Raw genomic sequence first — 15,013 nt, 5'->3', positions numbered from 1 at the left:
AAGCCTGTCAGGGCCTGTGGCAGTGTGGCCCTCCTTCCCTCCTTACTGAAGGACAGCTAATAATTAAGCCCAACAGGATTCGGCACCCACTGCCCATGTTCTGGAAGTGCTGTATTCCATGTTTCCAAGGCAGTTCCATGTTTCCTTCTACGAACATTCGCTTCAACGTGGAAGTGGGACTCATGCTTGATTCTGGTTGGGCGCTCGCTTTTGAGTGGAAGGAAAATCTTATCGTAACATGCAGAGAGCCAAATAACACTCCAGGCTCCAACATGGCCAGGAGAAAATGAGTTTCAGAAGAGTTTAGATCACAAGTTATATACCCCAGTACCGCGAAGTCCAGGCAGATCGCAAACGATTGGCATCTTCTAGGTATCATGCAATTAGGAGTGGTGGCAAGTGACAAAACGGACAGTTCTCCCCACCCAACTAAAGATGCTCATGTTATTCTTTGCGGACTTCTTCTTCTCTTCCTTCCGTCCAACCAGAGCACATCTACAGGCCAGATTCAGCTCCCCGGCTGCCCCTTGGTTTACAACAGTGATTCGCAAAGATGGGTGGTCCTCAGGCCAGTAGCATTAGCATCACCTGGGAACTTGTCAGAAGTGTGCACTCGTGGCCCTCCCCACAGACCCAATGAATCAGAAACTCGGGGAAGAAGAGAGCAGCAGCGCCCAGCAAGGCCCGCTAGTATTTCTGATGCATGTTAAAGTTGGAGCCACTAGAGTCAACATTCATAGCTGAATGGGCCACACTGCCTGATCCAAAATTATACTTTTTTTCTCATTGTTTCATCTATATATGTCTTTATTAAACACATACACCAGCACTGGGCTCAGCCCCAGGAGTGCAGGAACAAGCCAGACAGACAGAGGCCTTGCCCTCCTGGACCTCACGCCCAATTCATCTAGCCTGTCCTTAATTCTTGCCTCTCATAGGATGTTTGTGTTTTCTCAAATACCACATATTAGCTCATTTTACCGTAACACTTTGGGGAAACAGACAGAACAGAGGTTACTTCTCCCAGATTATAAATGAAGTCACTTTGACCCTGCACAGTTAAAACTCTTTGCCCAAAGTCGCAGTGTTCAGTGGCCCCAGACGCCCCCCTTCCGGGTAAGGTGTGCTCACGGCCCAGGCCCACTGAGCACAGGACATGCTCCTGCCATTGCTGCTCTGCCACTCAGGAGGGGCTCTGGCTGTCATTGCTCTGAAGCATAGGCCTGGCCTCGCTCCATCTCAGCCAAGGACAGATGTCCTCGGATACACAGTCACCTAATCACCCTCAGACCTGGGAGCATCTCCTGAATATAGTTGAAGACTTGATAAAACTTTTGGACAGGCTGCCAGCTTCTTCAAGTGGATTTTATTGAGAATTTCCATCAGCAACAAATCTTTTGGCCGAAATGAACTGAATATTAACAAAATGGAGAAAATAGAGGAAAACGTGGAATGAAGGGGCTGGCCTTATTCTTCTTTACTGCCCCCACCCCTTGTACCACCCCTGTCCCCTTCAGTCTGGTGCACAAAGGCAGCTCCGTGTGGGGGTCAGAGTGTCATGCAATTGGGCCGAAGGAGGAGTGGGTCCGAGCAGCTCCGATGAATAACACTCCAAACCCGGCTCACGCGGCCTTGCCAAGCAAACACCTTCGAACTTTTGCACTTAACAAATCCCCCGACTTGTGGCTCGGGAGTATAAAAGATGGCTCTGAGTTGGCTGTCAAATGCCTGCTCTGACTGCTGGCCCAAGCAGGGCGTACATAAAGGAGGACAGAACCGGCAAGATTTATGGCGCCGTGTGACAGGTTCCCTCCCACAGACCAGAGAAGAGACACAATCTGCTAGAAGTGACTTTTCGAATTATCTGCAGAAAACATTAGTGGATATTTTCCCATCTGCATGCCTCTGGGCCTTATTGAGTCATAAAAAGTAAATGATTTCCCTGAATGCTCTGACAAACCTGATAGTTCCAAGCCATTTTCTAGCTGATGGATTTGCCATTGCGCGTCAGAGTGTCTCTGAGCATCAAGGCTGCTGGCCAGGAGGCTGTTGGCGGCAGCTCGCAGGAGGAAGCCGTGGCCCAGGAAGCAAACAAGGGCCAGGCTTGGGTGGTGGAGGCGCTAGAAGGCATGTTAGGAAGCCTTCCCAGAGGAGGTGGCTGGCAAGACTGTCCTTACCGGAGGTGGGAGGAGGCAGTTAAAAGAGAAAAAGTGAAAACAAGCAACTTGCTCTCTTGCTCTAGGCCAAGGTCAGGAGAGCACAGAAAACACGACCAAAGGCTAAAAATAGGAGGCTAAATCACCGCTAAGGACAGCGGACTTGAGCCCTCAAAGGTGGGTCTGTAGGACGGTGGAGAAGCCTTCAGCAGTGACCTTGGGGCCAGCTGTCACCAAGATCGGGAGTTGGCCCTGATTCAGAGGGAAGAGCACATTGATCCTTGCTCAACTTCCGCACCTTTTCTGGCAGCTATTTGGTCCTGGAAGAGGTGTGTTCTGTGCCAACTTCCTGAGCTGCCCTGGCTCTAACGGAACAGGGAGATGGGCCAGTGAGGCGCCTGGGCTGCCGCAGGAAGAAGGAAGATGAGACGCTGAAGTGGTCACTGGGTCAAGTCCAGCAGTCATGTTACCCTTCACCCCTCGTTCTCCTGGGCAAACAGACTCACAGCTCCAACCTTTCCCAGGGGTGACGTAAAGAGTGTGCCCTCTGCTAGGATTTTAGTCCCCCAGGGCTGGGCGGCTTTCTGAGCACTGCCTGGCCGATCCCCAACCCCTCCATCCCCCACCATGGGTATTTGGCATGAAGACAGATGGGAGCCTCCCCGCCTTCCCCTGCAGAGGGGGAGGAGTCGTTGCGAATGCCACTGATTTATGGAAGGTCTATGAAGGGTCCCAAGAGTGGGGCCTGGCAACACGGGCACCGGAGCTGAGACAGGCACCACGGCCAGCCAGACAGCCAGACTCTCCCTGCGTAGCACCTGCTCTGAGCACCAGTGAGAGAAACAAAACACAATCCACCGCTTAAAAAAGCAGAAACATCAACAAGTACAAGAGATGGTATACACAATAAAGACAAATGCTGGGCGCGGTGGTTCATGCCTGTAATCCCAGCACTTTGGGAGGCCGAGGCAGGAGGACCACTTGAGCTCAGGTATTGGAGACCAGCCTAAGACCTGCTGTCTACCAAAGATAGAAAAAATTACCTGGGCATGGTGGTGCATGCCTGTAGTCCCAGCTACTCGGGAGGCTGAGCCAGGAGGATCGCTTGAGTCCAGGAGTTTGAGGTTGCAGAGAGCTGTGATGACGCCACTGCACACTAGCCTGGGCGATGGAGAGAGACTCTGTCTCAAAAAAAAAAAAAAAAAAGTGACGAATGCTTAGGAGTCAGGGAGCAAAGGAATGATTCGGACAAATGAGGGTTCATCAGATTCTGCAAGGTGACATCTGTGACAGCTGAGAGGAAGTTATGGACAAGGCCTGTAAAAGGGCAGGCCAGGAGCATTCAAAACAGGTGCATGAAAACAACAGAGCGAACAAAGAAGGGCACTGGCAAAGGCCAGCCCTGAGGTCCCTAGTGCAATCCAAGCCCCTGCCTGGGCAGGTGCTCTCCGGGTGTTAAATGACAATGGACCAGCTGGGGGTAGAGGGGCTCTTAGGTGAGGCCATCGATAAGCCCAGTTGTAAAGGAAGAAACACACAGAACTAAGGTCTGGCCCCTTTCTCTGGGCAAAGGAGGGATCTGGGAGAGTACAGCAGCCTCGTGGCATGGGCGTCCCAGACTCTCCCCCAGAAAACTCTCAAGGCACAGATCTCATCCTGTTTACTGTCTGCTCAAGACACCAGGAGTTCCACACACACAGCACGACACCCAAACTCCTCAGTCCTGCCTAACATGGTCCCCACTTCACCACCTCCCTGGTCCACGCCCAGATTTTTTTTTAACTCAAATACCCTTCCCTTACCCTCTAGCTCAGCCAGCGAGGAGGGGTGCCACCCACCGCACGATCCACCCGCTCTGCCCCTGCCTCTCTGCTGGCCTTGAGTGCCTCTGTCTGAAAGGCCCTTCCACCCCTTGGAGCCTCCCATCCTTTAAGGACCACCCGAGACCACCTCCTCCAAGAAGCCTACCCAACACACCCACACGTCCACACGTCCCAGCTAGCCAATCCCTTTCTTCCCCTGTGCGTCTCGGTTGTTGCACCCGACACATCCGGCTTGTACTGGGGCTGTCTGTGAACGAGGCTGTCTCCCCGCACCAGGAGATGGGGACCCAGCAGGGAGTTCTAAGGTTTTTCACCCTCTGTTCCCCATGACACCCAGCTCAAGGCTTTGCACGTGTAACTTCTCCATAAATGTCTGTGGAACGGGATTGAGCTTGGAACTGGATCTTTCTCAGAGCATCCTCCAGTAGGTAGCCAAGAATCGGAGGAGCATGACTGCCCCGCCTCCACGCCGGACCTGCCCCAGCTCTGACCAAGGGCAGGCCTGGCCCTGGGGCTGGGGCTCTTTCCCCATTTCTTGTCACCTCTTAGCCGTGTTTCCCTGCACCCCACAATTTGGATCATGAATAATTTATGGATGAACTTAAGAGCTTTCTTTTCCATATTTAGGCACAGAATGAGCTGATGAATTCAGGCTTGTACCTGGTGCTGCTGCTTCACCTCTATGAGCAGAGGTTTGCAGAACTCACGAGACTGAACTACAACTGGGTCGTGCGCGAGAGGGTAAGTCTGGCTGTGACCCAGAGCTGTCCGGAAGAAGCCCTAAAAATCTGGCAGTGTTGTTTACTAGATGTGCAATCTGTTGAGGTCCCCACGGTCACTTGGTAGGATATGGGATTGTCACTGTTAAGACTAAGATTTAGCAGCTGCTAAGTGTATACGCAGTGACCCTCTGGCTGAAAAGTAAGTGATAATCACATAGTTGCTTACTATTACACATGAGTAATAATTAAATGGTCATGTAAGTCGGTCAGTCTCCAGGGATACTTGCCCCCCAAAATAGAGGCCAGCAAGGATGCCCGGGCTGGGTGTGAGTTGTGTGTAGGTGTGCCCCTAGCCAGGCAGGATGCATCTGTGAAAAAGAGGGACCTTCCCACAAGTGAGCTGTTTAAAAACCAATCAAACCATAGAAGGAGCCCCTCTTCCCGTTTCGCTCTGGGTCCCAGGGTGTGTTGTGCCAGTGTGTGTGCCTGTTGAAGGAGACCAAGAAGTAAAGGTGCTGATGGTGGCACCATTTGTCATTAGAGAAGTGACAGTGTATTTACCAGGAACAATCATCTGTAGCTGTCCTTGCTCTGACAAGAGAACCAGGGCCCTCCAGGAAGCCACATGATGTGGAAGGAGAAGCCAGCTCTGCCACCAACTGGAGCCTGGCCTGAGCAAAGTCAGCCCAGATGAGGGAGCTGGACTGGCCGACCTCTGATGTGTCCCAGCGCACTTGGTCATTGCTGAGTCAGCACCTTGAGCCCCAAGGGACTTCCTTCTTCATCAGACGCCTCTCTGCAGCCCGGACAAGAGGGGACACCTCCCTCACTTGGCTTAGGGTCATGCCAGGGGCTGATACGTTTGCAGCGTTTGGGTTCCCAGGACACCTGGAGGTTTGAGTCTTGAACTCTGCTCGTGTCAGAAGGTCGAGACTGGAAAGCAAGTCAGTGAGGCAGTGGACAGGCCACTGAAGGTGCTACAAGGCAGTTTTAGGGACACTTCGGCACCCCACCCTATGCACCCCTCCCCCTCTCCACTTTCCTGTCTCCTCCTCCTCTTTTTGACCCAGGCCTGTGCTTCCTTAACTCTCCAATGGTTTTAACGGTGACAATTCTTCAGAGAAAGGAAGAAAGAAGGAAAGGAAAGGGAAAGGGAAGGAAAGGAAAGGAGAAAAGTAAAAGAAGCAGGAAATGATCCTTTGTTAACATTTCTGTAACCTCATTTTCGTGATTCCACATCTTTTTTTTTTAGCATATTATAGGGGTGTATGTGTTAAGGTTACATATATTGCCCATGCCCCCCTCTCCCCTGGAGTAAGAGCTTCAAGCATGTCCATCCCCCAAATGTGGCACATCTTGCTCATTGTGGTTGTATATACCCATCCCCTCCTCCCGATTCCACATCTTTTTAATGAACTTTTTATTGCACATTGAACTTCAGAGCAGCCAGGGTTGATCAGGTTACAGACGGCCCAACGAGAGCCAATGCAGGCTAAGGTTAGCCGCCAGGACTGCAGTGCAAACATGAGAGACAGCAAACAAGGCAACCCAATAGTTGAGAACCAAGGCTCTACAGCATTGATTCTAAAGAACCCTCCAGTAAAACCATCCTGTACAAGGAACAAGTTGCACCAGGAACAAGCTGGAAACCAGAATGAAAAGAAAGGACCAGGGGACACTCTTTCACCTCAAGCTCACATTTAATTAGAGAAACCCTGAAATAGATCTCACCCCCTTAAACTACCGGGCAATAACAAGTACAAACAATTAGTTAAGAGGCACCCTAGGGAAAGTAGGAATCCATCTGGTTTTTGTCAAATTCACACCCTTTTGGATTTGTGTCTCTCTTAGGGTAATATTTAGTACAAGAGAGGCACTAAGTTGGGAGAGAAACGCTCCTTCCCTCCCCCTTACCTGCTGGAAGTGGAGGGCTCACTCACGTTGTGCTCGTTGGTTGTGTCTCATTAAGAGACCCGTCCAATCACAATGAGAGATGGAAAAAAAAAAAAAAAAAACAGACCCGGTGACAAATCCCGTGGATGGTGGTGGTCATTCACACACTGCCCCGTACCAGGCGCTGAGAGGGGCCAGGGAAAGTGGCTACCAGACGTGATGCTGTGATGTCCCTTTCTTTGAGGAGCTTATGATGAAACTGGGAGATGTTTTATACACATTTATAAAAACAGGAAATAACTGGAAAGGAGCACTTGGGCAAGAGAAGCGGGAGACCCAGTGAATTCCTAGCGGCTGTGAAACTGACAGCACAAGATCTTCCCTGACTTTGTTTGTGATCCCATAAACAGACAGTCTGTCTCCCCAGTGAGGTCATGAGCTATGTGAAGGCAAAGCCAGGCTTTCCACACGTCCCTCAGGATGCTGGGCACATGGCGTGTCCCGGCTGCCTGCCAGCCATGTCCCGGGCACTGTGGACACCAGGAGCACTGAGTGATCACAAGTGTGCCAAGTAACGGCCAAATAAGGACATGGTCTACATGGGTTGGGGGCGTTTACTGGCAACTCTGGCATGAAACCCTCATTTCTTTTGTATCCAACTGTTCTCCAGTTCCTAGAAAATGCCTGGTACCTAACACAGGTGCTCAATAGCTTTGATGCACGATGAACTACTGCATCAGAACCTACTTGTCCCAGGAGGCGAGTCTTGAGTTATGTTTTAGACTAGGCGTCCTCAAACTATGGCCCGCAGGCCACATGTGGGTGTTTTTGCCCGTTTGAATAAGATATGTGCATTGTGCATAAGAATTTGTTCATAGTGGTTTTTAAACTATAGTCCGGCCCTCCAACAGTCTGAGGGACAGTGAACTGGCCCCATGTTTAAAAAGTTTGAGGACCTCTGGACAAAGTGATAGCACGTGTAGAGAACAGCGTTCGAGGTAAAGGAACACTCCCAAGTTCAAGGTATATTTATTTATTCAAAGATTTTCTATGAGCCTATTACATGCTGGGTTCTAAACTAGGTTGTGGGAACACAAACACGATTAAGACACTCCTTGCCTACAAGGGACTCGGAGTCTGAGAAGACGCCTGTAACCAAGAGCATCCAGATGTGAGCCTGTGTTAGGACAGGAAAGACTGGGCAGAAATGGAGGAACACAGAGCAGAGTTGGATGGAACGAGGAGCGGCCCCTTCTCCAGCCAGGCTTTTCGGGGACACACACCAATGCTGCGGAGCCCTTGCTCTTAATCCAGTCGGGTTGTCCCCTTTGCAATCAGTCAGCCCACTGCTTTGGGAGCCTGGTGGCAAAGCTGCTCCCATTATCTCTTGTCAACTGATCAAATGAGGAGATGATGTTTAGCCTGGATCTTGGAGGGCTGGGCAGACGGAGGGGGTGGAGGGTGGGAGGGAAACGCCAAGGCACAGCGACAGAAGACCCTTGTGTTTGAGGAAAGTCCAGGAGCTGTGTGGCCAGGGAGGGCAGGAAGGGGTGTGAGTGTCTCTGGAGGCCACAGAGCAGTGTCCAGCCTGGACTCACAGGCCAGGAGATTTGCGTTTTTGAGAGAAAACCCAAGCAGACACATGGACAGTGGGCTGGAAGTGGAAGAAACCAGTTGGGGGCTGTTGCGATGGCTCAGGGTAGTAAGGGGCCCATGTGGGAGTGTCACACATGGGACAGACACAGGGGTGGGCACAGGGCAAGGGACAGGCTCAGGGAAGCACTGAGTGCTATTCTCTGCAAGTGCCCAGCAGGTAGCTGGCCTTTTCTCGCTTCAGGTGGTCATGGTGGCAGCCTCTCCAGAGAATACAGGTGCCACCAACCTCACCTGCCCCCCCATCTGATGGGGACACAGGCCAGCCTGTGGGGTGAAGCTAAAAGGACTTGCCTTCCTTCCGCTCCTCCCTCTCAGCACCCACATGGGGCACTCCATTTTTCAGGGTCTGCTGCCCCAAAGCCCCCTGTCCTGATCCTGGCCTTCCTCCTGAGGTCCTGTTCCTATCCAGTTAGTACAGTGGCCTCCTGGAGTGAGCACCGTCCTTTGTCTCCTGTCCCAGGGCTGCTGTTACTGGTGAACACTTGAGGCTGGGTGGGAGGAAGCGGGCGGCACAGTGGCTGCCTGAGAGGCAGGCAGGGTAGAGGAAGCTCTCAAACCCCACTGGCACCCACTGTCACATGCGTGAGGCTGGATGGACTATATCCAGGGCTCCTCCCCATTCACATCCTTTCTACAAAACCCAAAACCCTTCCCCTAAAGATCCAAATCTGCCCAAAATATGGGAAGCCCAGGGTTGGTCCACAGTTAGAAAAACTCCCCTACTCACCAGATGGAGTCCCCTGGCGGAGTGTGAGAGTTGGTTCGGTGGACATGGTCACCTGCACGGGCAGGTGGAGGTCATCTCCGCCCCCAGAGAGAGCGGAGGCAGTGGCTAGCACAGTCCTGATGAATAATTTACCGGTAACCGGGACCTGCTACTCTAGACGAAATTCCATCCTTCCCCTGCCCTCTCTCTCCTTGGGCACAGACAGGGACCCAGGGACCAAAACTGCCTCCACACTGGCCAGGCAGTTGCCCCAGTAACAGTGCCCAGCACCCCTTGTTTTGTCCCCCAGCCTGTCACAAAGCCCCTTTTCTTCCTGGGGAAGAGCACCAGAGCCCACATCCTCGCAGCCTGGCACAATGGGCTCCCACGGAGTACACAGTGTTTCTTATTGTGGCATAAAATGCCATAAAGTCAGAACAAAGAGAGAGCCCAGGGCCTTGATGGGTCTGCCGCTTCCTGCCGGGCAGAGAATACAACCGATTGTTTAAAAGCCAGCGGTGAGGCAACTGGCCAATTAGCACGGCCTTCACCCCCACAGCCTGTAAATGTGATTCGGGCCATCAGAACGGGATTCTGCTATTCAGATCAATGGCTGAAAGGAAGCGAGCCTGGTCACACTGCCAAATTTAGAAGCCCTGAAACAGCAGAGGTGACCGGGTTATCGCTGCGGCTCTTTAGGTCCAGCTAAGCCATGCGATGCTGGGCACCCATGTGGCCCTCGGCACCCTGCCTGCTCCCCTTCCCCTCTCAGGTGATAGGAAGGACTCCTAGAACATTCCTGAGACCAAGAAATTATACATCTGTTCACAATTGCACTGGAAAAACAATTCATTTCTCATATCTCGTCTTCTTTCTCACAGTTGTCAAGAAATTACCCACAACCCAGACCAGAAGAAAATGAAAGTAGGTTTGGGGGTCAGCCCTGCCATTTGGAGGGTGTTTGCTGACTTACTCTTCTTGTTACTTTGTTGAACCTAATACCATGGAAGGAAGTAATGACCACCACCCTGAGGCAAAAATAACCCCACAAAGCTTGGGAAACTCTAGCTGCAGCCCTCAGGAAGGGGTCCAAGTACAATGGATGCAGAGCAGATAAGAATTTTAATTCATCCTGAAAGCCAGGGAGAGGGCCAGCAAAGGAGAAGAGGGTATCTCAGATGTGAGATAAGGTTTTTCCCTTTGCCTTACTGGGATCACTTGGGGAGCTTTTGGGGACTTTTACTGCCAGGATCTTCTGGGGTTTTCTTTCCCAAACCCTGAAAGGGGGCTGTTTTGCCACTGCCTGCAGGGATCACATTCATTCACACACTAGTGGCCTTACTCACCGTCCAGCCCAATCGGTCTACTGGGTTCAGAGGTTGAACAAAGCAAACAGGTCTCCTGAGAAAGGACCCCCAAAGGAGGCAAGACAGCTGTCTTCAAACAGCTTCGAGAAAAGTCTTCTTCCTGCCCTTTATTCCCACAGAAAACCCAAGTGGAGAAAATGTGCTTAATTAAAGCAGGAGGGCTCAAAGTCAGACGCAGGAAGAACTTCTCTATCAGTAGGGGGAATAAACACTGCAGTGAATTGAGGGGGATGTGACAGTTGGGTCCCCAGAGGCTCTTCTGGGGAGAAATTTTACAAGTTGCCTGTCCTGAAAGGTTTAGAACAATGGCTCCACCACGTTGGCTTTGCCATCAGAATGACCCAGGCAACTTTGCAAAAATACAGATTCCTGGGCCCCTCCTGCAGACTCCGCTTCAGCCAGCGGGGCGGGGCCCTGACTCTGCCTGTCCCGCTCAGGGCCTGGTGCCGCGGGTCGCGGGTGCTCTGGGGCCCCGGCAGTCCCGCCCGCGAGAGATTCTGAGCCAGCTCCGAGCTCCGCAGGGTGGGGCCCGGCTAAGACCCCAGAGAGGCCAATCTGCCATTCAGGGCACGCAGTCCTGCGAAGCCGCGAGGCCCGTCGGCGGCGGCCGGGGAAGGGCCCTTCCTCCCGCTCACAAAGGAGCCCGAGAGGTCCCAGCCCCGGCGCCGCCGCGGGGTCCGGCCGAGCCCGAGGGCCCCGCGCCCTCTCCGGCGGCCGCCCCGGGCCCGGCCTTGTCGCCCGGGCGGGCCGAGCAGCCGCTCCCGCCTCCGCAGCCGGGAAGGGAGCGGCAGGTCTCTAAAAGACCTTTGTGTGGCGGGCGCACACCCACCTCCGGGGAAAACGCCCCAGCGCCTCCCGGGTCGGTCCGCGCAGCCGCCGCCCCGCGGGCCCTAAGCCCGTCCTCGGTGACATCCTCGCGCTCCGGAAAGGGCGCGACAGGGAGCCCGGCCCCGGCCTGCAGGACCCGGCTGCACCCCTCCCGCCCCCGCCCCGGAGGCGCCCGCGGCTCTTCCCGGCTCCCGGAGACCTGCGGGCCGGGCGCGCCCGGGCGCTTCCGCCGGGCAGGGGCGCCCCCTAGTGCCCGAGCGGGCCGCTGCCGCCGGGGCCGGGGATGGGGAAGGGGAACCCGGGCTGGGAGGCCCCGGCCCAGGGGAGATTGACGTCTCTGTGGGGCAGAACAGTGTCCCTGGGTGGTGCTCAAGGGAGTTTCCACGGAGGGCAGGGGAGAGAAGGGACCTGCTGCCGTCTCCTAGTCGGATGGTCCTACTGGTCACTTGCTAGCCTTCAAGGAGCGGGGCCGAGCCCTAGGATTCACCGGCCCCTGCCCCAGAGTAGGGGCAGCCAGTTCTCTCCTGGAGGTTCAGGTCCTCTCTACCTGCCCCCAGCTCTGCACACACCACAGACACTGGTGGGCGCAGCCGAGGCAGAGAGCCCAGCACAGAGGGACCGTCCCAGCATGCTGGCCAGTCACAGCCCTTGCCTGGCTCCACGCTATAGCCGTTGTCAAGACAAGGGCCAGGGCAGCCAGAGTTAGAGCCACATGCCTTCACCCCTCCCCCAAGGCCACACTCTTCTTTGGTCCCGGCAGCCTGGCATGACTCACCTGCTTGGCAGCACTGTGTTAATGCAGGTTGCCAGAGCTGAGTCACAGCTGTGACCTGCCGCCCTAGCTGGGTTCAGGTAAACAGGGAGGAAAAAAGACAAAACATCAGGACACACTAGGTGGCACAAAGCAGTGCCAGCCTCTTGATGGCTTTGTGGTGCCCATGCCAGCCTGCTTACATGCACCTGGGAACCAAAGCCCCACACAAATGCCATAAGTGGCACAGAGGTAAGAGCAGCTGGGGAGAGTTGCCTGGGTGTGTTTGCCCAAGTCTGATAATTTGTCATACAGTTTTGTGACCCAGCCCCCGTGACAGCTGCTTCCCAGCTGGCACAAATGACTGTCACCATAGCCAAGACCAAGGCCAGGGGAGGGGAACAGTACCACCTGCAGATATCCATACAGATGACAAGACAAGCAGGAACAGGGGCAGGCATGAGGGCCCTCAGGCCAAAGGTTGGGCCAGACACCTCCACCAAACACAGGGTCAGTCTCCTAGCTTTTGGAGAAAGTGCAGGATGGGTGAGGGCACTGGGGTGGCCCGTGGGGCTGGGGCTTTCTTGGGGCGAAAGGTAGAGCTGAGAGAGTCCAGGTGTGTGTGTGGGGGGGGGGGGGGGCATCAGTTTGGTTGCTCCTATTCCCTGCCCTTCTTCAACAGTCAGGAACTTTCTAGATAGTCAGGAAATACTCAGCTCAAGAGGAGAAGAAATGTATTGAGAACCAGAGTTTCGTCCAAGAATAAAGGAGAAGGCTTGACTCCATCTCCTCTACTCAGGCCCCACTGCCCCTTGCTCCCCACCTGTCCCTCTGCCTCCAACCATGGATCTCAGAAAGACTCGTTAGAAACCTAGGTCAACTCCTCCTTCCCTGCCACGTTAGGAAGTGGGGTCTGTGTGGGGCATTACCCTTAGAGGCGAAAAAGGCTCCTCCAGCTGTTCAACCTAGAGCCCCTGCTGCGCCAGCAAAAACGTGGCCACGCGGAGACGCCCACGATGCTTTTATTGGGGGCTTGCGGTCCAGCTGCCCCAGTCTGGCTGGAACCCTCGTGGGGCAATTTGGGATTTTGTTCCCCACACTGTTCCAGGCACTGTCACCAGCGTGTGGCTGGCCCCTGGGGCTCGAGTGGGAGCAGGAGGAGCCGCGGTGCCCCTGCCTGTGACTCTGCAGCCTGAGACATCTTCTTGCTTTCCAGATTCTGAGCTGGGAGATGGAAGTGAAAGCGTTTCTCAGAGCCGGGTCGTCTAGCAAAGGAGCTGGCCGTGGAGCTCGGCGGAGACCTCTCCACCCAGCCGTCCGTTCTGTGTCCCCATGTGCCCCCCTCCCTCCTCCTCTTTACTGAAACTGAAACCAGTGTTTTCACAGTTACCATTTTCACCTTGTGCCACTCTCTTTTGCGGGTCTGGCTTGAGCATCTACGGGCAGCAACAGCGACCAGTCCAGGCCCAGACAGCACAGGTCAGGCAGCCTGGGCTGTTGAGCCCCCAGCAGGCTGCCCTGCTGCTGCCCCTCAGCCCGGAAGCCCAAGGGGACCCCAGAGCCCTGGTGCGCCCAGTGGCCTAGGTCCCACTGCTGAGGGCGCCTGTCAGGCCTCACTCCACCCCGAGTGGAATTGAGCCACGTGTTCAGTAAACTGACTTTATTCTCCCAGCCTCGTCCGTGTTTATTTCACTCTCCTTGGGCAAAGGCTGAGGGTCTCAAGCTCAAGGGAGAAGGAAGCACATTTCCCAGCCCCCATCTCACCACCACGTCTCCTTGCTCTCCCCCCACCACTGGGGAGGATACATCCTGGGCCACCCTGGGCTGGGCCAGGCTGGATGGTGGCAGCCCCTGTAGGTACCCCTTGAGGACTGTGTAATGTGTAGACTCTGCGTATCTCTCCTAATTGCATCTTAGGGACCAAATACCACATCAGGACTTGGAGTGAAAAAAGGCCAGAGAGGGTAAGTGAGAAGGGTGTGTGTGAGAGAGAGACAGACAGACACACAGACAGACAGACAGACAAAGAGAGAAACAAAGAGAGACAAAGGTCAAAAAATAATCAAAGATGGAGGGAAAAAACTGTGATACATGCAAAACTGTTATGTGAAGTGCAAGAAGACAGACAAAAGACTATGTATAGGATTCCATTTATATGCAATTTTTAGAAAAGGCAAAACTTTTGGGGGGACAGAACACAGATCAGTGGTTGCTGGGATCTGGGAAAGGAGTGGACAGACCACCAGGGACTGTGGGGGTGACGGAGGAGTCACTGAGCCAGTGTGTGGTGATATTTACACAACTGGATAAATTTGCCAAAGCTCATGGAACTGCACCTTTGCGATGGGTGAGCTCGATGGCACCACTGTACCGCGTGCCTCTATAAATTTTCTAAAAAATGGAGAAAGAGACAGAAAACAGGCCAGAGGGAGGAGGAAGAGAGAGAGAAAAAGGTGAAACTGAAACGAAGAGAAAAGGGCGCCTCTCCCCCCTTCCTTTGGGACCCACCCTCGCCAGCAGAAGCCCTGCTCCTCAGCTCCAGCCTTCTCCTGGGGGCTCGAGGGATAAAATCTTGCTGCAGAGGGGGGCCCTGAGATGAGTTATGGTGACAATAGGGTTTTAGAAAGGCTAGACTTGAATTACCTTAAAATCTGGTCCCACTCCTCTGATATGTTCCAGGTAACAGTGACACAACTGTTGGAAGCAAGTAGGTTCCATGGGGCAGCCTAGACCCGTGCTCACAGATAAGGGCCATGCAAGTGGAAAGTATCTCCGAGATCTAAACAAAATTCCTAAAACCTCAAGTTCCTCCATTCACAAACGTGGCCTCGGGCTCCATGAGAAAATGGGGCTTTATTTTTTAATTCTGTGTCCCCATGTGCCTCACGTTAAGGTTGATGGAAGGTTTGTCCAGGAGCCAAACTGAGAAACGCGTAAGAAGGAACAATGTGTGTCTCTATAAGGGAGCCTGATAGAGAGCTGAATGGAATTCGAGGTGGCTATGTAAACATCCTGACAGCTCAAACTCACAGTAAGATGTGACATTGTTTGAAGCAGGCACCCTGAGACTGTCACACGTTTATATCAGAAAATCATTAGATTTTAGAAAAC

At 53.6% G+C, this 15,013-nt stretch overlaps 1 protein-coding gene and 1 long non-coding RNA gene across 2 annotated transcripts in view; one reads left to right on the top strand and one right to left on the bottom strand.

Annotated features, from left to right (window-relative positions):
• MARCHF10 (membrane associated ring-CH-type finger 10) overlaps nt 1–13,573 on the top strand; it is an 83,575-nt gene extending 70,002 nt beyond the window's left edge. Inside the window, exons 9-11 of the mRNA XM_012747480.3 lie at nt 4,607–4,720; nt 9,838–9,880; nt 13,119–13,573. Coding sequence (XP_012602934.1) covers nt 4,607–4,720; nt 9,838–9,880; nt 13,119–13,171 — 210 coding nt within the window. The 3' untranslated portion in view covers nt 13,172–13,573. The remainder of the gene's footprint in view (nt 1–4,606; nt 4,721–9,837; nt 9,881–13,118) is intronic.
• Nucleotides 7,612–11,151, bottom strand: LOC105861710 (uncharacterized). The gene is made up of 2 exons (XR_012913097.1): nt 8,978–11,151; nt 7,612–8,738 (listed from the first exon to the last, which is right to left on the bottom strand). It is a non-coding gene; the product is annotated as an uncharacterized LOC105861710 (long non-coding RNA).
• Nucleotides 13,574–15,013: the final 1,440 nt, after the last annotated feature.

This window comes from Microcebus murinus, chromosome 18, assembly GCF_040939455.1.
Source record: "Microcebus murinus isolate Inina chromosome 18, M.murinus_Inina_mat1.0, whole genome shotgun sequence".
NCBI lineage: Eukaryota > Metazoa > Chordata > Mammalia > Primates > Cheirogaleidae > Microcebus > Microcebus murinus.
The sequence above is the reverse complement of the archived record's forward strand: the minus strand, read 5'-3'. Positions and strand labels throughout refer to the sequence as shown.